Source organism: Eptesicus fuscus, chromosome 6, assembly GCF_027574615.1.
Source record: "Eptesicus fuscus isolate TK198812 chromosome 6, DD_ASM_mEF_20220401, whole genome shotgun sequence".
Lineage (NCBI taxonomy): Eukaryota > Metazoa > Chordata > Mammalia > Chiroptera > Vespertilionidae > Eptesicus > Eptesicus fuscus.
Genome location: NC_072478.1, coordinates 73,101,954 through 73,128,342, shown reverse-complemented (window position 1 = coordinate 73,128,342; position 26,389 = coordinate 73,101,954). Strand labels below are relative to the sequence as shown.

The 26,389-nt window shown below is 49.4% G+C and overlaps 1 protein-coding gene across 1 annotated transcript in view; it reads right to left on the bottom strand.

The window, feature by feature from the left end:
* SLC22A4 (solute carrier family 22 member 4) overlaps positions 1-19,640 on the bottom strand; it is a 41,089-nt gene extending 21,449 nt beyond the window's left edge. Inside the window, exons 1-3 of the mRNA XM_008142512.3 lie at positions 18,509-19,640; positions 4,050-4,153; positions 2,083-2,237 (exon numbers count right to left, since the gene is read on the bottom strand). Coding sequence (XP_008140734.2) covers positions 2,083-2,237; positions 4,050-4,153; positions 18,509-18,904 — 655 coding nt within the window. The 5' untranslated portion in view covers positions 18,905-19,640. The remainder of the gene's footprint in view (positions 1-2,082; positions 2,238-4,049; positions 4,154-18,508) is intronic.
* Between the last annotated feature and the right edge of the window lie 6,749 nt (positions 19,641-26,389).

Genomic DNA, 26,389 nt, shown 5'->3' with positions numbered 1-26,389 from the left:
AGAGTCCCGTACAGGGACACAAAGTCAGCAGCTTCCCACAGAGCACAGTTGAGTAAAACTACAGCCAGGGAGGCTCCAGAGCACCCCACAACGGCCCGGGGCCCAGGCCGATGCTGCACCCAGCGTCCTGCCCGCGGATTCTGGCTGGCACATCCAGGCTCTGACTGATCTTCCATGATCTTCCTTCCCCCTTGGCCCTCTCCCTCTTCTCAGCATGGGCAGCAGGGAGGGGAGTGGGTTGTAGTGTCCGGGCCAGCTGGGCAGGCTTCCTTGCAGGACACTTAGGGTGGCTGCCCCGGCCGCATCCCGTCATACAGGGAAGGCTCCGTGGCCCCCGAAGCACCCTGTGCCTCTGGAGAGGCAGACCTCACGGCCGGCCACTCAGCAGAACCCGAGGGAGGCCAGGCCTGGCACAAACCCCACCTGGCTCCCAATCCCAGTGCCAGGGCTTCCCTGGCTTCCCCACAGTTCTCTGCCTTCTCCTTCCCATGGTCCTCTGTGTCCTCCTGCAAGGGTGCGCTGGCCTCTGGCAGAGCTCTCTGTTTTGAGGAAGCCTGTTTAGTCTCTGGCCCAAGCAGAGCTATACATTGGGCTTCTCAGATGCTGGGAAGGTCACCACAAGGAAGACAGATTCTGGGGAATTTAGACAATGAGAAGGATAGACTTTGCTCTGCCCCCAAACCCTGTGTCCTTGGGCCCCATCAGACAAGTTCGGCCCCAAATTCCTCCAATCTCTGGTTTCCAGCCTCATTGTCCTGAAGGTCGGTGTCCCTTATACAAATGACTTTCTTAAAGAAGAAAAAAAAAGCACTTGCTCCTCTCTTTCCCCCCTATAGGGAAGAGAGAGGCCCCCTTCCTGCTGGAGCCTGTGAAGAGGGTGCTATCTACCAGGCCCATGTGGCTTCAACATGCCCTCCCCTCCTCCCCTCTTTAGACACCGAGGCTGGGCCCATGGCAAGGGCTCTTCACAAATGATTAAAGGAGTGGAATTTGAATGATTCCATCTTGGCAACCCGACAAAGGGTGTACACATCCTCAACTAAGAAAACACAGCACCTCCAAATCCAATGAGTCATCCACACTCAAAAGGGATTAGAATCGTCTTAGCAGATCCAGGCTTTTGAGATAAGAAGCATCATTAGACTTTCATTAAGGGGGCACTGCTAATCATTACGCTGTGACAACAGGGATAAACTGGGATAGCAGTGAGCCCACAATGATATATTGTCACACTAGACATGGCATTTGGTGTCTATTGTCCCAGAGGTATCCCCTTCTCTCATCTGTTCAGAGAGCCGGTGGGCACAGAGAGCATGTTAGGGGCCCTCACACCTGTGGAGTCCCTGATCGACCTGCCTGGAGCTCACCTCACTTCCTCCCAGGAAAAGCTGGCGAGGGCCCGGGGACCTTCTCGTGGGCTTCAGCGTGCGGCCTAATATTCCAAAAGCAAGGCAGCTGCTCGGAGACAGGACTGCTATCAGCAACGAGGCCGGTCCTGCACACAGCTGATATGCTCTAGGGTGAGAGCCAATCTGCCTAACGGTGGCGGGCTGGCACTGAACTCCTGTCTGACCTGTGCCTCTCCCACCTGTGCACTGGCCACACCAGCTCTCCTCAGTCCCTCCATGGGCCATGCACAGCTACCAGGAACACTCTTTTGCCCCGTCCCAGGCAGAAGTCGCGAGCTTTCACAGCTCAGATCACAGAAGTCCCTCCCCCAATGCGGCCCCCCCCCCCCCCCCCCCCCGCCACCTTTACGCCTCTCTCAAGCCCTATGCTCCCGAAATGTAGCTGGTTCCCACCAGCCTGAACTCGTAGTCACCACCACATTTCAGGACCCAGCACAGAGCTGGCTCCCTGTGAGTGCCTGCCTTGTCCATGTCTGATCAAAGAGCTGTGGCTACAGGCCCCCCCACCCCCACACCCCAAGCTGACCCCATTTTGGAAGCACAGCTCACAGGCTGAGGGGCTTCCTTCTGTGCCGGGTAAGAGCGCTCCCTGTGCCCTTTTCCCTCCCCCACTCTTCCCGGGCCTCTCAGAGGGTTGGAAGGAGAAGCCCCAAGGGTAAGAAGCCATTCCTACCTAGTATGAAGGCGACCACATAGTTGGAGATCTGGCCCATGCCGACAATGACAAATAACAGGGTGAACATCTCCCAGTTGATGGAGAAAATCTGCAGGAAGCTGAAGCCAGTCTGCACAGCCATGGTTGCAAAGAGGATGCTCTTCCTGCCAAACCTGTAGACGACAGCACAGCACAAAACATGGCCCGGGCAGGTCACAGCGGCACTGCAACTCGGGCGTGCGGGAAGCACCGAGTCAGGCACTGCTGTAGACTCAGGGGGGGGGGGGGGGCGGGGGCGCGGTTATGACAGACTTGACAGACTTTTCTGTCATTCACATCCTCTCCGGTTCCTCCTTGGTGAGGTCTCAGGCATCCATCTGCCCAGGAGTTACCTTGTGAGAGTCTAAGCCTCCTGTGGAACCACCATATTTCAAAAGCACAGAGCAACTTATGCAAGGACCACGTGGAAATCACTTGAGAACGAGCCACAGGTAAAAGCTGCCACCAGCCCTGGCTGGTTTGGCTCAGTGGATAGAGCGTCGACCTGGGGACTGAAGGGTCTCAGGTTCGATTCCAGTCAAGGGCACATGCTCGGGTTGTGGGCTCCATCCCCAGTGTGGGGCGTGCAGGAGGCAGCCAATCAATGATTCTCTTTCATCATTGATGTTTATCTCTCTCTCTCTTCTCTCTCTCCCTTTCCCTTCCTCTTTGAAAAAAAAAAAAAAGCAGCTGCCACCACATTTCTAGAAGGTGGGTACAGCACAGACAGCAGGCACATCTCATATCAGCAACAACTTCCATGTGTCCAGAACCAGACTCCCGCTATGGCAGCGGTCTTCATCCTTGGTGCCCTTGGAATCGCCTTCAAAAAATGCTGGTGCCTGTACCCGCCTCCCGAGATTCTTATGTCTGGGATGCAGTTTGGACATTGGGATTGAAACAATTTTTCCAAGTGAGTCTAATGTGCAACCAAAATTGTGAACCACTGCTCTGTGGGAAGTGTCGCTTCCAGGAACGTTCATTAGCGACCCTGTAGTTGGCTTAAATCTTAATTTCCCATTTTGATAGTGACTGATGGGAGGAACGGATCACAGGTCCAAACCAGAGAGGGTCGGACCTGCATCACCACCATTTGAGCAGAACAGTCTTCCACCCCATTTTCCAAACTCAGGTCTCAGGCTGTTGGGGTCCCCTTGGGCTTTGTAGGGGAGGCACAGCCACCTCCCTGGGAGTCTTCTCAACACTGCCATTTAGCATTCCCACCTTCCTACTCTATCCCCATAGAACATTCGGGGGTCAGCGGGCATTTCCCCTGGAGCTGTGATGCCTTCTCCTCGAGTCTGTGAGCTGAAGATCAGCTCTGTGGCCCCCATCCCTGGTCAGGGCCCGGTCCACAGCAGAGGTGGTGCACATTAGCAAGCAGTTGCTCACTGTCTGGCCCTGATGCTGGCTGATGGCTGTTTGTGGACAGATCACGTCATCCAAGAGTTAGGGACGGGGTGGGAGGCAGTGGTGATGGCAGTGTACCTTTAAAAAAAATATATATATATATATATAATTGATTTCTGAGAGGAAGGGAGAGGGAAAGAGAGACAGAAACATCAATGATGAGAGAGAATCATTGATTAGCTGTCTCCTGCACGTCCCCCACTGGGGATCAAGCCCACAACCCAGGCATGTGTCCTGACTGGGAATGGAACCTCGACCTCCTGGTTCATAGGTTGACGCTCAACCACTGAGCCACACCGGCTGGGCAGCTGCGCACCTTTTTTGAAGAGTTTGGTAATATGAGGATCCACTTTCCTGTGGGCCCCGGAAAGGGGCTGAGGGTAGGAAAAACAGGAGGCATTATGGCTCCTGCTGTCACGGACTTGTTGGCCTGAGGGGCCTCCTTTCTCTGGGTGGAAACACCTTGAATTCAGTTCAATCCCAAGACAAGGGATTGACAAGGGGCCCTAGCCCCCCTTTCCTCCTAGCCTCCTTACCTGTCTGACAGCTGTCCCGAAAAGAAGGAGCCAATGAGCACGCCCACGAAGAACAGGGAGGAGGTGAGCGGCGTCTTCCAGTCGTCGTCACACACCAGGTTCCACTGCCAGGGAAAAGAGCGGGAGGGGTGAGCCCGCTTCCCAGCAGGCCCAGCCCCAGCCCAGCTCCGGGGAGAGCAGCACAGCAGCCACGGGCAGGCTCGCCGTTGTGCAAAGGGCCCTGGGCTGGCCTCCGCACCACCTTCTCCTGGGGCCAGTCACTGTGCTCCCTGAGAGCCCCCTTCCTCTTCTGAAAGAGAGCGGGATGCCCTGGCTCTGCTGGCATCACACAGTGAGAAGTGAGCTGAGGCCACGGCTGTGACTGGTGACCCTCAGCTGCACAGTGCTATGAAGCAGAGGTGGCATGTCTACTTCAGGAGGCGTCAGAGCATGGAGCGAAGGTGTCAGAGCACGGAGCGAAGGTGTTAGAAACTCCTGAGGGCCGGGGCAGGGGGCATGGTCACCTGGTCCAGGTATAAAGTTTCCTCTGCCTTGTTGAAAGTGCAAGTGGTCCCAGGGGGTCTGTGATTATATGCGCTGAGGAGACTCCTGCAGAGAACCCTGTGCTCCCTGGTCCATTCACACCAGAAGCCTGGATCGGGCCCCACGGAGCCAGAGGGGATGTACCCTATCTCCCATCCACAGTCCTCCACCCTCCTTCCTACCCAGCCTTCCCAGAAGTGGGGCCCTCCCATTCCCCAGGGCCCCGGGGCTGCTGTAGCCCTAACAAGTCTCTGCTGGTTGATCGATAACATGAGGGTTTCAGCCAGCGTTCCAGTTCCTCCCAGCTCTTGACTTAAGTCAAGTCAGCAAAGTCTCAAGGGAGGTTGCACCAATTTCAACATGTGTTCAATGAACTTTCATTTATTTAAAAAATAAGCAGGTGCCAATGAGTATTTGGGGGCTGTGGGTCAGGAGGTTGTTGTGTGTGGCAGGATGATTGGTCTAGAGCAGTGATTTTCAAGGAGTGTGCCACAGCACACCAGAGGGCCACAAGAATTTTTAAAACATGCAATACCTGACTATTTAGTCAGGGGCACTGACCTCTTTTCCTGCAGTTTGTAAAAAAAAAAACAACAACAATAGCCAGCATAACAACAGCCGTCTAGTGTGAATGAATCAAAATCACACCTATCTTTTCTTTGTCAGATCGGCACAAAATATATATACATATATATATTTTTTTCAGACTTTTAGTCATCAGTTTGTGTGTGCCACGAGATGGAAAAGGTTGAAAATCGCTGGTCCAGAGCAAAGAGCCCCTGCTGCCCGTCCCACCAGCATCCCAGCTCCACTTGCTGGTGGTGATGCTTCATGACAGTCCCAAAGCAATTCAGTTCTTAATGCTCACAACTTGCCTAAAATAGATTTAAACATGAATTCACATATTTCTGTCACACCTCATTCTGCAGCAGAGAGAGGTGTGTATAAGAACACTAAAGAAAAGTGTTACACAAAAAGCCAGGGGAGTTGGGGCCAAGGGAAAGCACAGGGGGGGAAGGGCTGCAAAATACCCTAGCTGAGGGGAGACTGACCACCTGCTGCCCTGCCCAGGGTCCTGCCTACTTGCTGGGGAGGCCCTGAAATCAGCTCTGAGCATCCCAGCCGCTCAGCGCTCAGGACCGCAGTGCACACGGTGATGATCTCGTTCTGCAGAAGCTCCCGAGTACCGAGGCCTGAGAGAAGTCTCTCCTAGACACTTCCTTCCACAAAGGGGTCTCTGTGATGGCGAGGATAGCGTCCTTGAGAACACCCTTGTCCTAAAGACAGCAGCAAGATTCACGAGGCTGCCTCTGCTGGTGCCCAGGATGCTGGCCACAGGAGGGACGTCCAAGCACAGCTCTGCAGAAGAAAAACAACGTGGCCCAGGAACTCAGCTCTCTACCCTCAGTCACAATCCCAGGAGAAGTCCTGAGACCACACCCACAGTAGGGTTGCTTCACCTCGGGTCCCTGAATGGGCTTCATGGGAAAGGTCACAAACCCTCCGAAGCCAGATTCATGGGCCTGGCCAAAGGACGGGAAAAGGTAGACAGGATGTGCACCTGAATTAATGGCCACCCACTTCCAGAACTCACTGGCCCAAGTGTCAAAAAAGAGCTTGGATCTGTTCCAACACACAGCAAGATCAGCAACTGAGAGTTCAAAGCCTCATGATGTGAAGTGTGACCCATTTTGCAGAAGAGTAAACTGAGGCTCTGAGACTGGGGTTTGTCTGAAGTCATAGCAAGTAAAAGGGCATGCGAGTGACCAACTCAGGTCTCTACAACCTTGTATGCATCTGCTTTGAACATGAATTCCAAAGGCTGGATAAGATGAACTTCCATCCCATACACTTGGGCAAGGAATGTGACAGCAGGACTAGGGGTAGGAGGCCTCCACCACAGCCTTCAGCCTTGGACTGAGCCATGAAGATCTCCAGCTTGGTAGGAGTATCAGTGTGTCCATTACCAATCATCACCATTCCACCTGCCGTGGAGCAGAAACGCTCTTCTGAAGATAACGTGGTCTCTCTCCTTCGTGATTTTTTTTGAACTTTTTCTGTCAGGACTTTGCCTTAGAGGAGGGGAGATAAGATTTAGAGACAGCAAAGAAGGAAGAAGGCTGTCAGGAGTGGAGCTAGGCATCGCATGAGCAAAGGTTGTGGGAAGGACCGGCTACCTAATTTGCAGGCCCCGCGCAAACTGCAGATGCTGGAACCCCCTTGTTAAAAAAACGATCATGGATTTCAAGACGTCAATATCAGAACATTAAAACCAAGCATGGGCCCTTTGTGACTGACTGCACAGGTTGCATGCCCACAAAGTCGGCTCAGCAGTGGGTCAACTTGGTCTCTCTGGGGAATGGGGCAGGGGAAGGAGTGGTGAGCTGGAGTGCTGGGAAGGGTGAGCAATGACCAGCTCTCCATCATTCTCCTATGCAGCCATGGCGCTAGGTCCCCCTTCCCTCCTTGAAGAAGGGCTCAAGAAGCCCTGTCAATATCAGGCTACACAGGAGGTGGCCGTGTGTCACAGCAGCCACTTGCTCCAGGCCCATGCAGGCTGCCATCTACCTTTAGAGAGCCTGCTCATACCCAGCAGAGAACGGCAGCTGGACCTCAGTGCCACCCGGGGTGGCTCCAGGGCTGGATCTTCTCTTGGGGCGTTGCTGTCTCCAAGGAGTCTTTTAGGAAAGCTGCAAAGGGCCTGGTAAGAGGACACAGGATTGGCAGACAAAGTTCCAGCTGGGGCTCCCGGGGCCGCAGTCTAGTAAATCATCTGTCAGCCTGAAGAGGAGCCCTTTTCTCCACGGGGCTATTCCTGGGGAGTTCAGGTCCTGTCTGTCCCAGACCCTTGGCGTTTGAGGGGTGTGTCTTGGGGCCTCGCTAGCCAGGGCCCCAAGGAAGTCTCTGTGCTTAACAGTGACATGATAGGCTCAGTGAGGAGACAGTCGCTTCCTTGATGGGACAGACCTGTGCCTTGAGCCTCTCACAGATCTACACAACACGCTCAGAGGTGGATGGCCTGGTGAGGAGCTAGCTGGCATCCCTCTGGACTTGTGTTTGGAGGTCAAACACTAACATTTCTGAAGCATAACCCACCCACCCACACACGCATCCCCTGGAGAGAGAGAGTGGATTGCGGGAACCAAATGGCCCAAGATGTGCAGAGTAAGGGCACTGGATGTGTCCTCCCAGTGTTACTATGTCCGCCTCATCCTCAGGGTCTCAGACCAAGATTTCCCCAGCAGAGCAGAGTGAGCTCCATGTAGCTGGACCAGCTAGCCTTCAGTTCTGCTTTAAGAAATAAAAACCCAGGTCACCAGGTAAAAGGGGACAGGAGGTCACTCTTGCCATAGAAGAATGTGCCTCTCAGCCCTCCCAGCAGTAATAACGGGAATGACAACTACAGTGTATGGAGTGCTAACTGTGTGCATTGTATTGTCTCATGGATCTCAACGTTGCCATGTGAAGTGGGTACTCTCTTTATCCCCATTTACAAATGAGGAAATGAAGGCACAGAGCATTGACGTGACCAGCCCACGTTCTAGTGGATTGGTAAAGGAAATTGCTTAATCATTTATGCAACCGTCATTGAACACCTGCTCTTGGCCAGACTCTGTGTGGGGTACAAAACAGACATGGTTTCTGCCTCCACAAAGCTCAAGGTCAAGCATACTTTATAGGACAGATCAGGTATGCACATGTGCGTGCATTCGCCCAGCTGTCCTCGGCCACCGTGCCCTTGCTCTCTGGCTAGAGCAGAAAAGAGGTACCCCTGCCTCTGTCTCCTCCAGATAGACAGAGTTCTAAAACCTGAACCTACTCATATAATTATGTGAGATAACTAATGCTTGCACAGGCCTAGGCACATGACGGATGCTTAACAAACTGTTGATGAACAAATGCTGGACAATTAGGAGTAATGGAAAACGAGTTTGGAAAATGTGTGGTGTCACACTTTGTCCTTTGAAAATCATCCTCAACCTTGAACTCTCCAAGTAGCCAAGGCTTTCGCATTTATCAAAGGCATAAAGGACCATAAAGAACTGCGGAGAAATGAGAACTCTGGAAGGCAGCCTGATGTTGAGCAAAGTGCACAGGCTCTCTTGGGTTCTGTCACTTCTGGCTCTGTGGCTTTGGGCTACTCATTCACACCTATCGGCCTGCTTTTTCATCGTCAAGGAGGAGACGGTAATACTCCTTCCTAGGGATACGGTGAGCATTTGACAAGAAATGTAAGTAGAGTGTCTGACATATTACAGACCTTCCTAAATGGCAGTTCCCTTTCTACTAACCTCACACCTTTGTCCTAAGCAAAACCATGACTTAGAACAAACAGCAGGAATGAGTAAGCAAAGCAGGTTACACTTAAACCTGACTAAGCAAAAGAGATTCTCAGAAACAAGAACTTTGTATTCAATGACCAAAAGGCTTTTTTACCATAAGGCATAAAATCCCTTTATAAATGGACTTCAATCTTAGAGACGAGTGTACATCAAAATCTGACATTAATCCACTTAAGAGTGAAAACTATATTTTGGTCACATCCTCTTATAGTTATTTTTCATCCCAGGGAAAATAGGAAGTATAATAGAATATACATTACCCCAATTTCTTCCTTATAACTTAGTTGTTATTTAAAGGTGAAAATTTCTTGACTGTTGGGGAAAAAGAAGCTGGCTATTTAATTATTTTTGTTTATAAAAGCTATATTGAGATATAATTTACATGCCATAAAATCGCTCTTTTAATGTGTACAGTTCAGTGGCTTTTAGTATATTATTCACAGAGTTGTGCAACCGTCAGCACTATCTAATTTTAGAATGTTTTCACCACTCCTGAAAGAAACCCTATGCCCATTAGCAGTCAATTCCCATTCTCTTCCCCCAGGACCTGGCAACCACTAATATACTATCTGTCTCTATGGATTTTCCTCTTCTGGACATTTAATGTAAATGGAATCATACAATATGTGGCCCTTAATGACTGATTTTCCCCCCACTAAGTATGTTTTCAAGATTCACCCATGTCAGTGCTTCAGCCCTTTTTATGGTTGAATAATATACCATTGTATGGAAATATCATATTTTATTTAACCATTCATAGGTTGATAGACATTTGGGTTGTTTCTATTTTTGGCTACTATGAAGTTTTGTGTACATAGCAGCATTATTCTGCTCTATCACCACAGTCTCCCTATTCCTACCAACATTTGTTACTGTATGTCTTTTTAATTATAACTATTCCAATGGTGTTAAGAAGTATCTCATTGCGGTTTTGATTTGCACTTCCCGAATGACTAACAATATTGAGTATCTTTTGTGTTGAATCTGTAGATCAACTTGGAGAGTATTGCCATCTTAGCAATATTAAGTCTTCTGCTTCATATTGGCCTATCACAAGACCATGAGATGTCATTCCATTTATTTAGGTCCTGACTTTCTTTCAAACATGCTTTGTAGTTTTCAGAGCATGTTTTGCATTTAAAAAAATGTATTCCTGGAGAACTTCTTTTAATATTTATTGTAAGGAAGTACCGCTAGCAAAAAATTATCTCAGTTTTTGTGTATCTGGGAATATCTTTATTTCATTTTCTTTTTAAAAAATGTTTTATTACTTTCATTGAGGAAGGAAGAGGGGGAGAGAGACAGAAACATCAATGATGAGAGAGAATCATTGATCGGCTGCCTCCTGCATGCTCTCCACTGGGGATTAAGCCCACGACCCAGGCATGTACCCTTGACTGGAATCAAACTGGGACCCTTCAGTCTGCAGGCCAACGCTCTAGCCACTGAGCAAAACTGGCCAGGGCTCTTTATTTCATTTTCAAAAGAAAGTGTTGCTAGAGATAAGATTCTTGGTTGACATATTTTTTCTTTCAGCACTGTGAATATGTTATCCCATTGCCTTTTGGCCTCCATTGTTTTTGATGATAAGTCAAACATAAATATTATTGGAGTCCCCTTGTATATGAAGTCATATTTTTCTTGCTGCTTTAAAATTTTCCCCTTTGTATTTGTCATTCAGCAGTTTTACCATGATATGTCTGTGAGTGGAACTTTTTTTGTTTTTTCTCCTTGGACTTTGCTGAGGCCTGACCTATGTAGATTAATGTTTCTCATAAAAATTTGGAAAGTTTTCAGCCATTATTTCTTTGACTAGATTTTTTTGTTTTTCTCTTTTTTCTTTCTAGTATTCCATTATGCATATGTTGGTGTGTTTAATGGTGTTCCACATTTCTCTACAGCTCTGTTTATTTTTTCTTCATTCCTTTTATTTTCTCTTTTTTTTTTTGATTGCATAATTACTATTGTTCTACCTTCAAGTTTGCTGATTCTTTCTTCTGCCTGTTCATATATACAATTAAAGCTCTCTACTGAATTTTAATTTCAGTTACTATATATTTCAACTCCAGAATTTCTACTTAATTTTTATATATAAACTTAATTTTGTCTTAATTGGTATTCTACATTTGATGAGACATTGTCATCATACCTTCTTTTACTTTTTTTAAGTATGCTGCTTTGAAGTCTTTGTTAATATGATATCTGGGCCCTTTCATTCAGTTTCTGTTGCCTGCTTTTTCTGCTATGTATCGGTCACATTTTCCTGTTTCTTTGCATGTCTTCTAATTTCCTTTTGTTTAAAATTGGACATGTTAGGAAATATATTATGGAAACTCTGAGCATTGAACCCCACCTACACCCTAGGGAGGCTTGTCTTTAATTGCTTGTTGATTTTTTAGTAACTTGGCTGGACTCTAAGTGATGTCTGGTTCCCTTTCAGTGTGAAGCCTCTCATGTTGCTCTTCAGAGGGCACAGGGTTGGGCCCGTGCACAGTCACCCTGGGATGACAATGGTTTTAGCAGGGCTCTTTTTGACTGTCTCTTTCTCTTATTTTCCTATTAAGCTGTCTGCCTCTGCAGATATCAGACCCAGCTGATAGTTTTATTGTTTTCAATAATCCCCTAGCACATAAATCATCCCACAGTCTAGTTCAATTAATTCAAATCCCTTTGCAGGAGTAGTTTTTGAGGTTTGTTCTGACTCTAGGAGGGATGTTCTGAGCTGTTTCTTTTTCTGGTTTCCACTGGTAAACTAGCTGACCTGGGTTAGCTTGTTGCTCTAATGGAGCTGCCACCCTCCTCTTCTTTATCACCACAGTCTACGTTGCTTTCAACATCACTCTTAGTCTTCAACTCCTGCACACTTCCAAATGAAGTTATTTTCTGTAGGGACGGCTTCAGAGCTCTCTGTTCTAATGGGACTACCTTTCAGAGAGCAAAAACCTCTGAGCTCCAGCTCCAGAGCTGAGGGCAGAGAAAACAGCCCTCAGAGTGACACCCCCTACTTTATGAGTTGGACTCTGGGTGGGGGTTATAGCCTCTGTCTTTTCGGCTGCCTCTCTCACCATGGAACCTCCACCCTACAAATGAGCTGGGGCAAGGGCAACCAGCCCCACTCTACAAACAAGCTGGGACAAGAGTCCCTATGTTCTCGGCTTATGTAACCTGTGGTAGAGCTGCCACCGTGTCAGTAGGAGCTGATTAGAAGATGGGATCCCCCAATCTCCTCGCCGCATTCACCAGAAATTAAACCTCTGCAACTTGGAGTTCAGGAAATTGAGATGGGCTAAACCTTAAAATGTTCTCAGTATCTTTTTTTCCTTCATACTAGAGGTAAAGAAAAATCAACCATAGGTGGAGAGGCCTCAGTGAAGAGTTCTGTGGTCATCAGAGGCTCACCCAAAGTGAAAGACCCAGGGAGTTTGAGTGGGATGGTGGGGATGGGATTGGAGAACCTGAGGGAAGGAGGAGGGTACTCAGGGACCTGGCTTTCCTCTTGCATCCTGGCATGGAATCCATCACAGTTCTACCAGGCTCCACTCTGGGAGTGTGAACAAATGGAATGGGGTCTGTACCACTGCGGACCTTCCCTATAGCCCGGCAAACACAGAGCAGGAACTACTAGCCTTGGGCTGTCTATGCCAGTTGCTAGGACATGTGAGTCAACCCTGCCTCTCCCCAGAGCCTCCATTCTCTCTGCACCATCTCTGCTCCAAATGGTATCCTTGCTTACAACTACACTGAGGTTTCCGATAACAAGGCAGGCCTGTACTAGCCTTGAATATAAATTGATTTGCCCCATCACAAGGGACAAATTATAGTCCTTGCAGAGGCCCAAGGCATCTGCCGCTCCTCCTCTGATCAGCCCTGCCAAAGCCTTGTTTTTTGACAACCTACCTCTTGGACTCTGTGTGAGAGTTCTGCTGCCCACCAGGAGGGATGGACAAAGTCTGTTTATCCAGAAACTTGGCAGGAGGTGTAGGTGAAGCAGTTTCCGGACAAAGGCACACTCTGAGATCCTGGTGGCCATTGTCTGGAGGAACATAGCTGAGAGGCCACCGGCACACTGTTTAGGGTGAGACAGCTGATAAACAAACAGGGAAGCACATTCAGGCCAGAGCTAGGGAAATGCCCCTGCGTCTCCTTTATTTGTTCTCTGGCAAGATCTTTCTGAAATAAAAGTCTTGCTGGTGTTGGCTAAAGGCAGAGGTCTCCACACCTTACCCCCTTCGGAATGTGCCAAAGGGCAGGTCTGAGTGTGAGCTTGGTTATATTCAGGCTATCCCGATAACCAAGCTGCCAGTCCCCATACTGGCCAGCAGTATCCCAAGGCAGCCTCCAGGCCTGATGGAAAGAAAACAGCGTAAACCTGCCTACTGCTCAAAGTCTGCAGCTTTGCCAGAGCCCAGCCAGGCCCGGCCAAGTCCCAGGAGAGGCACATCTCTGCGTGTTGCCATATGCATTCACTCCCACATAGTGATCAGATAGATGCCAGGCTCACTCTGTGTCACTGTTCCCTCCTTTGCTGCTCCCAATGCCTCCCATAAGTGTTATCTTAGCAGAGATGAGGCCACTGTGTTTCAACCTCATAACTTTGGACTGTGGGTGGAAATCAGCGTGTCCTGTTCTGTCCATCCGTGCCCTGACCCCGGGTCCCAGGAAAGATGCACAAGGCTAGTGCCTCCAAAGGTCCAGGCCCTTTGCTGGAGATTCTTTCATGCTTAAAGGCATGACTACCATCACCTCCACCCACGGGTGTCTAGAGGAAGCACCCAGCTGCTAGAAAGGCTAAAAGTTTGGTGAGGAAGTAACCGTGCCTCAGGCCATTGGTGGCTTGCCACAGAAGGCTGGTCCTGTCTAGCCGGTGGCTCAGGTGGTTGGAGTGTCATCCCGTACACCAAAACAGTTGCGGGTTCAATTCCCAGTCAGGGCACATACTAGTATCTAGGTTAAGGATTCAATCCCCTGTTGGGTACATATGGGAGGCAACCAATCAATGTTTCTCTCTCACAGTGATGTTTCTCTCTCTCTCCTTTCCTCTCTCTCTAAAAAAAAAAAAGAAGAAGAAGAAGGCTGGTCCTCACCAAAAGCAGGTTCTCTCAGGGCCTCTGGAGCCCGGGGCCTGGAAGTGGTACTTGACGCATAGTTTTCCCAGCCCATGGACTGAATGGAGTCAAGACTACCTGATGTTCCATGGGAAAAGAGGACGTGCTGAGGCAGAGGCCAGCCCATGCTTAGACCCAGGCCAGAAGCTAGGCTCACCCCTGCTGCTCTGCCTGAGGCCCTTCAGATGAATCGAGGCCCCCTGGAGAGCAGGGAACAGGCTGCCCTCCCTGCTCTTTCAGCCTCAAGGCTGGAGGCTTCTGAGCTTCCTCACACACAGGGCCTTTGCCCTGTGGAGTCCATCACACTGAAGGGCTACAGGGAGGGCCAAGCCCAGGGAGGCTGGTCCCCCACTGCAGTAGGTCTCCCTGAGAAGCATCCATCACCAGCCGGTCTGGGATGTTTGGGGTCCCTTCCTTCCCCAACAGAAGCTTCAATCTCAACCTGTTGGGCCAGATTCCACTCGTTCCTGTTCCTGCTCCTGTTCCATGGTGGCTGGCACCCCTCCCTGGGCCAAACGCAGGCTTCTCTGGCCCCGACTCCAGCGACAGACAAACGGCCCTGCCCTGACTTTTACATTCCTTATCCTTAAAGTGAAAAATAATTGGGTTCATGCTGGCACAACTGAAGCAACAGAATAAATAAGGATAGTATTAGATTATAACTCATGAAACAAAATAAATATGTGTGAGTCTGTACTGATATAAAGTAATAATTGTATAAATAAATAAATGGGAGTGAAGAAGAAGCTCTTCTTTGCAGAATTCCAATTGATAAATTGGAAAGAATGTAGAAGATGCAAAAATCACCACTAGGCAAATGCCACAGAAATAGTTGTTGTAGTTGGAGAAACAGGATATTTGTATAGCCTCAAAGTATCTCCCCCAAGATATTCATTAATGATAAAGGGGGGGGGGGAAATAATAGCCTTACAATGGAGAAACCCAGCGGACACCAACTTAAACAAGTGGTCAAGGTGAACATCACCAGTAATAAGCCATATCAATACTATGTACCTGCTGGTATGATGCCCCGAGGACATATCACTTCTATGGTATTCTTGTCAAAAACTCACAAACTCAATTTCATGGTGAGACAAATTACACAAATCCAAAATGAAGCAGACTCATAACAAGTGTCAAGATCAAGATAAGGAAAGACTAAGCAACTATCACAGATTGGAGGAGACTAAGGAGCCATGACAACCAAATACAATGTAAAATCCTGGACTGGATCCTAAAACAGAAAAAGGACACTCGTGGAAAAACTGGTGAAATTAGAACAAGGTCTGAAATTTAGTTAATAAATGTAACCAATGTTAATTTCCTGGTTTTAATAAATAAAGTATGATTATACTAGACGCCCGATGCACGAAGATTCATGCAGAATGGGCCTTCCTTACCCTGGCTGCCGGCACAGCCTTTGCTCTGGCCCGGAACTGCCTTTCTGCCTTTGCTCTGCCCAGAACTGCCTTTCAGCCTTCCCTCGCTGCCCAGAGGCCCAGAGCCTCTGGGGCATTGCGAAATGCCTGCGTCGTTGCCATGGCAACATAAGTCCCCCGCCCCTGGCTGCAGGGCGCCTGTGCATGCAAATTAACCCACCATCTTTGGTGGGTTTAATTTGCATACTCACTCCTGATTGGCTGGTGGGTGTCGCAAAAGTACGGTCAATTTGCATCTTTCTCTTTTATTAGTATAGTTAACTTGTGACCATTAGGGGAACCTGGGTGAAGGGAATTCTCTGTACTATTTTCACAACTTTCTTCTAAATCAAAAATTATTTCAAAATAAGTTTAATAAAAAGCGATTCTTAGTTACTGCACAGGACGAATAAATTGAACTTCACAAACAGCCCCTGCGGAAGGAAGCTACCGTATACACATATACACACAAAGACAGATGCATGTATATACCACATTTCATTTACCCATTCATCCGTTCATGGACACTTGAGTTACTTCCACTTTTTGGCTATTGTGAATAATTCTGCTATGAACATGGGTGTACAAATATCTCTTTAAGACTCTGCTTTCAATTATTTTGCATATATACCAAGAAGTGGTATTATTGGATCATATGGTAATTCTATTTTTAATTTTTTGAAGAACTGCTATATTGTATTTCATAGTGCCTGCACCATTTTATATTCCCACTAAAGTGCACAAGGACTCCAATTTCTCCACATCCTTGCCAACACTTATTTTCCCTTTTGGGTTTTTTGTTTTTGTTTTTTTAAATAACAGCCATCCAAGTGGGTGTCAGGTGATATCTCATTGTGGTTTTGATTTGCATGTGTATTTCCCTAACAGTTAGTGATGTTGAGCACCTTTTCATACACTGGTATCCCCTTTTGTAGATAAGGAAAGAGAGACTTTGAGCAGTGAATGTAACATGCTGAAGTCAGCCAGGTGGTTAGCGGTGGAGTCAGAACCGAGGCTCCAGTCAGATTCCAGACTCCTCCTGTGCCACCAATTCTCTGGGGAGAGCCACCACCCCGCCTCCCTCCCGCTCCAGCCACCCTGGGGCTTCTCCCACCTTCCTCCCAACCACCAGTGCCCATTTGCCTTTTACCTGACTCCCACCACCCAAAAAGGAAGCAAGGAGGGGAAAAACCAAATCCTGGTGTGTGTGTGTGTGTGTGTGTGTGTGTGTATGTGTGTGTATGTGTGATGAAGAGCATCCCATAGGCCCCCTCTCTGTAAGCAGGGCACAACAGGGTAGCTATGTACTTGGAGGCCAGCAGCTACCCACCCCTGACACCTGAGGGGAACGAAACCAGAAAGGAAGGGAAAAGAGACTGGTCAACACAGCTGCCAGGGAGGAGACAGCAGCCAGCTCGGCCAGCTGCAGCTTAGCTGCTGATGACGCTTCCAGGAACCGAGGTGGGATGAACTGGCCTCCAGTCTTAGGTGCCCCGGGCCAGGATGTAGGCAGGGCATGGGCAAGCACTAGGAGGCCCTGTTAGGGGATCAAAGAAGAATGGCCACCTTAGGGTCTAAGGTAGGCATGGCACCAATGCCAGGGGGAACCTGAGGTGGCCCATAGGCTGAGCCCACTTTCCATAGGTCCTGTAGATGTTGCAGCCACCACTCCTGGTTGGCCACCAGTCTCTGCCAAAGCAACTCCCACAGCTTCCTCACTAATCTTCTTGCTTTTTAGCAGCTGAAGTGAGCTCTTTCTAAAAACACCAATCTGGCCATGTTACCCCTTGCTTAGAACCCTCACTGTTCTTGGAATAAAGTCAATTCCTCTGCATTCCTACAAGGCCCACCGGGAACTGGCCTCTGTAGGCGTTTCTAGCCTCACCTGCCATCTTCTGAGCTCCAGGCACCCAGATCTATAAAATTCCATTCCCAGGATCTGCCACGTTCTTTGCCTGGATAAGTCCTGCTCGTGTTTCCAGACTTTGCTCAAATCTTATCCCCACTTCTTGGAGTATTTCCTCACCCTGTTCTCTCCACAGAGAGGGTAATATATTTGCCCCAGGTCACAGAGCAAGCCTGTCAGGATTGGAATTCAGGCTCCAGAACCCTGTTGACCTTAGCCCTCTCTGTAACCTGGCCAGGATGCCCCATGGGCATCTGACCTCTGAGATGTCTACAGCCTAGTGCCCAGCTCAAAGCCAGCCATGGTGTCTGATGGTTGCCCCGTTGTGCTGAAGGAAGGGGATAGCAGAGGCCACCCTCCAGTTTTTCTTGGGAGGAACACAGAGCAGACGAGGGTCCAGAAGCTGGGGACTCCTACCTGCCCAACCAATAGCAGGAAACTAGTCTGTGAGGATACCCTTCTCAGAAGGACCCGTGCCCTGACCCAGCATCTCCTGGCCTTTACCCAGGGCAGAGCAGGAAATGCAGGGAGTGAAGTTGTCTGTATCCTGACTTCCGAGACTCGGAAAACCTGCCACCAAATCACTTAGGATGCTAAGAGGCTAATGGCATAAGCTGGAGCCCCCATCCACCACTGGGCCCTATGCTCAGAGGGGTCTCTGTGTGCCTGTCTCTTCTTAAGTGCCTTGGGGCCATGGTTATTGCCACCTTTGGTCCCTGCACCCAGCAGGCAGCAGGAGGACCTCTGCTCCTTTCCAGGGAAACTGGAGCTCAAGCCTCACCACAGGCACGTGCGAGCAGTAGGCCCCTGATGCTTCCAGAAGTCTGTGGCCACCAGCAGGCAGACCTGCCCATTTGTGTCTGCACTTGAGCTCGGCAGCGTCCCCTACACTCCCCTCCTGCCTGTGACAGAACTTGACTCAGCCTGTACATCTGGGGAGCCTGGGGCTGGGCCTCTCTAGGGCAGCATCTAGGCTCTTGAGAAACAACTTCATCTGTTGTGCAACTCTAAAAGGAGAAGACAGTTGGCCATAACACTCCCTTCTCCATCCCCTCCATACTGGACAGAAAGATCAAGAATGAGCTTAATGTGAGCAGTGGTGGGACAGCCAGCGCGGGGGAGCTTCCAAGGGGACTGAGGCGGATAGAGGGTTGCACACACCCACCTCGGTCACGATGGTGGACAGGTAGACGTCCTGGCTGAACTCCCAGCCATCCAGGCAGTCCTCCTGCTGCAGCTTCTCCAGGTCCACGTCGCGCCCCGGCTCCAGCCCGAGCGCCGAGAAGTTGGCGATCGCCGCGAGCTGGTAGCGCCGGCAGTTGTGGGGCACCTGGCGGCCGTCCTGCAGCCGGAGCAGCGGGGCACTGTGGTTGCGCCAGGCGCTGCTCAGGTTCGCGGAGTCCGGCACCCGGCAGCGGTGCTCGGGGGTCCCTGCCAGGAACACGACGGACATGCCGTTGAAGCCGTTGGGGATGATGCTGGCGCTGAGCAAGAAGAAGATGAGGCGCTGGAAGAGCCCCCACTCGCCCAGGAAGGCGGTCACCTCGTCGTAGTCCCGCATGCTCCCCGCCGCGGCTCAGCAGGTCGCTGCGCGCGGTGACGACAGGAGCGCTCTCCGCGGGAGTCGGGACGTTCTGGGGGAGGCAGGCTGCGGAAATTGGAACGCGCGACCGGGGCCAGTTCCCGGGAAACCTGCAGCGGGATCTGGACGCCAAGCTGGAAGCCACCGTAGAAACTCGGGACCACACCCCCATCCCGGCTGGGGCTGGGGCTGGGGCTGGGGAGGGCCGGGCGGCCGGGCCCGCTGGGGTGGGGCTTCCGGGCCGGCTCCGCCTCGAGTCCCCGCTCCGAACGCCGGCGACCCCGCGGTCGACTCCGCAGGCGCCGGGACACAGCGGGCTACCTGCGTGCGGGGAGGAAGCTGGGCTCCGGGGCTCCGCGTCCCCGGCGACCCCGCAGTGCTGAGCAACCAACCCGGCCCCCGAGCCGGGCCCTCGGGGGAGAGCGGGCGAAAGGGAGGAGCAGAGGCTGGAGAGCAAAGTCTTGGAGAGGTCGGCTCTCGGCCCTCCCGGTCGGCGGCTGCCCCTCGCCCGGGGCGGAGGTCTCTCCACGGTCCCGCCCAATCCGGAGTCTGAGCCCCGCTGGCCTCACGCGGACGCGAGTCCGTGAGATCGCTGCTCCGGGAAACGCGTGCGGCGCGGCGACAGCGCGCACTCTCCTCGGGCGCGCACGCCGCGCGCACTCGCCACCCGTCCTGGGAGGGCTGGATTCCGTCCCCGGCCGGCGGCCTCCGGAGCGGCGCTCACGGAAAGCCAGGAGCCTCACCTTGAAAAAAGGGGAAACAGGCCCAGGGCCCGGGAGGGACGGGCAAGGTCACTCTGCGTCAGAGATAGGCTGGGACGAAGGGAGGTGGGGGGCAGGGGTGGTGCCAGGGTCCTACGCGGGCCCCAGAGGATTCAGCCGGAAGCCTGCCCACTGTAAGGGCACTTCATGGAGACGCTGCTGTCACCGCTCCTGGATTCTCATTTGGATCCCTTCGCTCTCCCCGCCCCCCCCCCCCCCCCCCAGGGCTCTTTATGGGGTGGCTGCCAGAGCCATCTGGACTGGAAGGCCTCCGTTGGCAGAAGGGACCGCCCCCAGTCCAGGAACTGGGAGGGAGGAAGGGAGGAGGAGAAGATCCAGTCTGGCGCCTAGATCTAACGGGGTAACCAGAGCTGGGACCACAGTCTGCTCAGTGTCCAGGCCTAAGTCCCCTCTGCTAGCCTGGGGCTGCTGTCAGAGTCCTGGGGTTCATGAGGCAGATGAAATGGACAGGCCGAAGGACCTGTCAAATTGGAGATTTTGTACAAGTTTGCTTGCTTCTCCAGCCCCTACTTTACAGGCTGAGGGACCTTTCTGCCTCGTTTTTTTGTAGCCTCCAGTCTTACCCCTCCTCTTAGCCTGGCCTCACTCATTTCACTTGCCTCAGTTTCCTTGTCTGAATAAGACCATATGTCCTGATGTGCCAGGACAGCTCTGATGTATGCCTAGTAATCCAGCGAAATTATTAATAGCTCTTCCCTTTACGCTTGAAAGTATTCTTCTTTGAAATGTGTGTGTGTGTGTGTGTGTGTGTGTGTGTATGTATGTATATATATATATATATATATATATATATATATATATCACATCCTCGAATTCAATGTCATTTTGTTCTGTTGGTGAGGAAAAAAAGTCGATTTTCAGCCTGGGCCACATCTGTGTGATGTTTTCACCTCTCCCCATGTCTGCGTGAGTTTTCTCCAGGTCCTTTGGTTTCCTCCCACATCCCAAAAATGTGCGTGTAAGGCTAATTCACCTGTTTCCATCATTCCAGTATGAGTGAGTGTGCATGTGTTTGTGTTTATGTGTGTGTGTGTGTGTGTGTGTGTGTGTGTGACCTGCGAGGGAAGGGTGTCCTGTCCAGGGTTGGTTCTGGCCTTGCATTCTGAGCTTCTGGGCCACCTATGACCCTGAACTGGAAGAAGCCGATTGGAAAATAATCTTACTTGTTTGTGTTAATATTTTTTTTTTGGAGTGTATGTATAGCTTACATTTACTTCAATGTTTTCTATTAGAAGTGTTTGGAGGTCTTTAGAAGTTTGGTGTTTTGTTTTATTTTTGTGGCCAGAAATATGTCATGGGAACTTAACTCTTGTTTATATCAATTAGCCTATGGTAAAATTGGTTTCTCTATACATTGTTTTCCTTAAAGTTGAGGTCCCCAAGAACCCATCAGTGACATTAAGTGAATACTTACTGTAATGTGGTCACTGTCTTACTCAGCTTGGATTTCACCCTCTCCTCTTCCCGCAGTAAAAGAGCAAAGCCGGAGACAAGAACTTAGGTGGAGGTAGTTTATTTTGAGAAGTAACCCGAGAGAAAGGAGTGCGGGACTCAGGGAGAGCAACTAGAGAAGGAGGGAAGCCCAACACAAGACTGTGTGATTGAGCTGGTCACTGGCCTTGGCCAGGATCGGTGGCAGTGCTGTGCTGAGACATACTGGAGCTAGAGGCCAAAGGAAAAAAAATTAGCAATACTGATCCTATCTGTACTTAAGATTTCAATATTTTGTTTATATGGATTTTTATAGTGATTTTGATTTTTTAAAATATATTAAATATAATTAACTTGATTATTTACTTTCTCTGTGCACCCTTAAATTTTGCACCTCACTCATTTCACTTGCCTTAGCCTCGTCCCAGTTCTCCTTGCTCTGGGTGACTGGGACTCAATCCCACTGGGACCTTATAAGAGCTATATAGAATGAGGAGGTATTTGTTCCCTAGTTCTGGCTCCATTGGTCAACTCCCCTGCACTTTTCCAGGTTGCACAGGTGTGAGAGACGAACAGTATTACTCAACTAAACTACTTGCCATTGCCGACGAGTATATGTAGATCCATATCTTGAACCATTTTGCCCTCCATAAAAAAATTAATGTCCAAGTGCACTACTTACAGCTGGGCCCATTGGGAAGATTTCCCTCGGCCATTGTCCTTTAGGGCCACCCCTACGTGGGGCTGTGTTGCAGTAACAATCCAGTTTTTGGCTGATAGCAAACTAACCCATCTGTCAGTCAGGCCTGAGTATTTCCGCCCCCACCAGTTGGTTGTAGAGGACAATCCCACAAGACCATATTTTCGAGTTAAGGGAGAAGTGTGAGTATAGGTAAGGTAGGTGGCATAGGAGTTAGAAGCACCTGCTCATTAACTGACATGAGTCTTAGGGACCTGCTCAGCCCTGATCCTGGCTCTATCATTTATTTCTGTTATAAGGTGGATTGCTGCTGTGCCTGCTTAATCTTATGACTTGATAGAATCTGATAATACCAAACTCATACTGGACACCTCTAGTTTCATGATGTCCCACTGCCACAGCTGCTTTTCCAAAAGGCAAAAAGCTCTCTGCTGCACAAGGCATGACCTTACTCTGGAACCTTCGAGATCTGTACTGAAACTCCTTTTTTAGGATTAATGGGAGACGCTACCCAGCATCCAATCACCACAAACACCTCTAGCACCATTCTTCTGCTGGGTCATATGGAACAGGTAGTAGAACCTTGCGCTATACTTGGACATACTGTAGCGCTCTCTTGCTCTGGGCTTCACTGGCCCCCGTTAAAGGGGTCAGAGTAATATTCCCACTACACTTTATGTCTTTTTACATAAGGACATAAAGGGTACAGGGTACAACACCTTGTCTTTACCTTACAGGGGATGACCTGGTATGCTCCTGACTACTGGATCCCTAGTAACCTAACCAATTTGCTTCAAAATAATATGAGATGGAAGAAGTGAGCAAGTATATAGATACAATAAGATTGGCTATGATGATGGTTCTAGGGGTTTATTTTACAAGTGTGTTTACTTTTACATACATTTAACTCAGTCCAGAATAAAAAGGCAAGAAAAAACTTCACCAGTAGAGCAGGCCCTGAATCTTCATACTGCCCCCCCTCCCCCATCTTCTGGCATGCAGTATCTTATTGGTGGCAAATTAGCATTATGCCACCAATACAGTGAACCATCATGATGTTCTATGGACTACAAAGACAACCAAGTCACTAAAAACTATATTGTGAAAGAGAGCAGGAGAATTCACATGGCCCAGGGGCAAGAAAGTAAATGGGTACTGCTATTTATCCCACATAAAAGCAAACAGGTTTTTTGTTATTGTTAATCCTCACTCGAGGGTATTTTTCCCATTGATTTTTAGAGAGAGTGGAAGGGAGGGGGAGAGAGAGAGAGAGAGAGAGAGAGAGAGAGAGAGAGAGAGAGAGATATTGAGAGAGAGAGAGACTCACATCTATTGGTTGAATCCGGCACACACCCCAACTGGTGTGGGGACTGGGCAGGAATTGAACCTGCAACCCAGGTACATCCCTTTGATGGGAAACAACTGGAGACGCTTGGTGGATGGGCGGATGCTCCAACCACTGACCATACCAGTTTTTGGTCCTCCATAGTGAAGATTATTAAGAAGAAAAAAATCCTTGATATTGGTGCTACTCTTCACAATTCCTCCCAGGACTCCCAGGATGTGGTTTTACTTGTGAGTTAATAAATTGGTAAAAAATGTGAGGGTGTTACAGGCTTCCATTTGGCCCTTCCTACCATAATGGCTCTTATTTAATGGGACGGGGGTAATGTTAGGGTCTTGCCAGCTGCTAAGTGTATCTGTCTCACTTAGGTATCAGGAACTACAGTGTGAATCTTTCCTTTCCTTTCCTTTCCTTTCCTTTTCTTTTTTTTTTTTGAGAGAGAAAAAATCATTGATGTGAGAAACATTGATCAGTTGCCTCCCATATGCACCCCAACAGAGGATGGAACCCGTAGCCTGGGTATGTACCCTGACCAGGAATCGAACCTACCACCTTTTGGTGTACGGGATGAAGCTCCAACCAACTGAGCCATACCAGCCAGGGCGACAGTGTGAATTTTTAGACCTATTAGACCAGCTTGCACAAGAACTCATCTACCACCTGGCTTTCATGAGCCTCCAATCTAACTGGGAGAACATGATGGCGTTTCCCATCCTCTGGCATCAATGCCAGCTCATATCCTGAATCCAATAGCGCTAGAAAGGTCTGGGTCTTTCCCTTTCCGCAGGACATAGTTACTCTGGTAAAAGGCCACTGTTATGGACTGACTTGTGTCCCCTCAAATTCATGTGCTGAAGCCCTAACCCTCAATGTAACAGTTATTTGCAGATGGGGCCTTTGGGAAATAATTAGGCTTTGATGAGATCATGAGTGGGGCCCTCATGATGGGATTAGTGTCCTTTCAAGAACAGGCACCAGGGAACTTGCAAAAAGGTAGCCATCTACAAGCAAAGAAGAAGATTATCTCCAGTAACTGAATCAGCTGGCAACTTGATCTTGGACTATCCAGCCTCCAAAATTGTGAGAAATAAACTTCTATTGTTTAAGCCACTCAGTGTGTGATACTTTGTTATGGCAGCCTGAGCAGATTAAGATAGCTACATATACCTTGTGGGGAAATAATTATCATATACTAGAGGCCCGGTGCACGAAATTCGTGCATGGGTAGGGTCCCTAGGCCTGGCTGGCGATCAGGGCCAATCTGTGGGGCGACTGGCAGGGCAATCAGGGGGGACCCGGCTGGCACCCACCTTGGCTGGCCTGGCACTGTGCTCACCAGCCCTGCCACCGCCAGCCAGTTGCTTCCCTCTTCTTCCCTCTGCAGGGTGACAGGCAGGGCGCCCTCCCCTCCCCCCGGCCCACTGGCACCCACCTTGGCTGGCCTGGGGCCTGTGGGCTGGGGGCAGCTCCTGCGTTGAGCATCTGTCCTCTGGTAGTCAATGTGCATCATAGCGATCAGTCATTTGGTTGTTTTGCCGTTCAGTTGATTTGCATATTAGGCTTTTATTATATAGGATACTTTGGGTAGTATAGGAGGGTTCTTCCTTATGGGGACTTGGCCTCCTTTTCCATCAATAGGCTCAGGGCCTATGGAGTGGCCTGGATCTGAGAAGTTTATGAAGAAACTAGAGGCCCGGTGCACGAAATTTGTTCAAGAGTAGGCCTTCCTTCCCCTGGCTGCCAGCACTGGCTTCCCTCTGGCACCTGGGATCCGAGCTTCCCTTGCAGCCATGGCTTTGTCTGGAAGGTCATCTGGAATGACATCCTGTCTAATTATCATAGTATGCTTTTATTATTATAGATACTATTTTCCCCTGGGACAGCTGACCTCAGGTTTCTGCTTACTTGCTCCTGATTTTGGGGGGGGTAAGGTTGTTATATAAGTAACACACAGTCATCTGCACATTTATTCACTCTTAGGAACACTGTGGTCTATCAGCCATCATTACTGACCCCTTGGGTTGAAGCAGTCTGATTGCCACTGTGATCCACCCTACCTCTGTTGATTCAGTGTCACCATCCAGCCTCTGCTATTCTCGAGTCCTACCATCTCCGCTGACACTAAGCACCCTTTAACTGTGCATTTTGTATTGCCTCAGTGAAGGGAGTGTCCTCTGGACCTGCCTCTGGAATATAAATTGGTGATAGGTTCTCTGGTCTAGGATGATAAATACAATCTAACATTCTCACTCCCTTGAGGCTTCTGACTCCTTTGATACTCTTTCAAGAAAGTTCTGGCATCGCCATCTCAATTCTGTAGGTCATGATTGTATCCAAATTTCAAAGAGTCATGTCAGAAGCATATGAAGATGATTTTGTGTATCCTTGCTTGAATGTTTTACCTAGAATAACAAGAGAGTGCTCCAAGATTAATAAATACCCACACATTACCTCTGTTCCTACCTGTCACTTTTTCAATGTGTGTTATTTCCTTGTAGGTCAGGAACTGTATTTCTGCACTTAGGCTGTGCTGAGACTTAACCCTAGTAGGTATTGGTCTGGAGGCAATGAGGGGAGATAGGAGAGCATCTTAGCGGGGGATAAGCAGTGTCTTTGGAGCCACTTGCCTCAGGAGGAGTCTTGGCAGGGATTCCAGGCAAGGGGGAGAGATCTGCGGCTGCCTTGAAGGTTTAGGGGAATTATCACAATCTCCCCAAATGTCCCTATTCTTGTTCCAGTGTTCTATGTGTTTCTTATCAGGGCCATGACTTTGTCATAGGAGATCCATCAAAGCTGTGCATGCAAACTTTGGTGGCTCTCCTACTCTTTCAATTAAATCAACTGAATCCTGGGCTTGATTTATAGCACAATCTGCACTGTGGCTGCAGAAATTGGGGGATGGAGGCCTCCTGTCTTACATGGTGTGCCTTGAGTTTATAGTTCACTGCTGATCAATGATTCTCTCTCATCATTGATGTTTCTATCTCTCTCTCCCTCTCCCTTCCACACTCTCTGAAATCAATTAAAAAAACACATTTTAAAAAAATGTTTTCAGTCATTGCTAAATGCCCCCTGGGGGGTAAAATCACCCCTATTAAAAACACTGACACAAGGCAATGTTTTAGTTTCACTTGCATCACAGTATAATCTAGCATGGGTAAGAGTTTTGGTAACTGCCTGCCAGAGATGATTATCATTCCATTTAC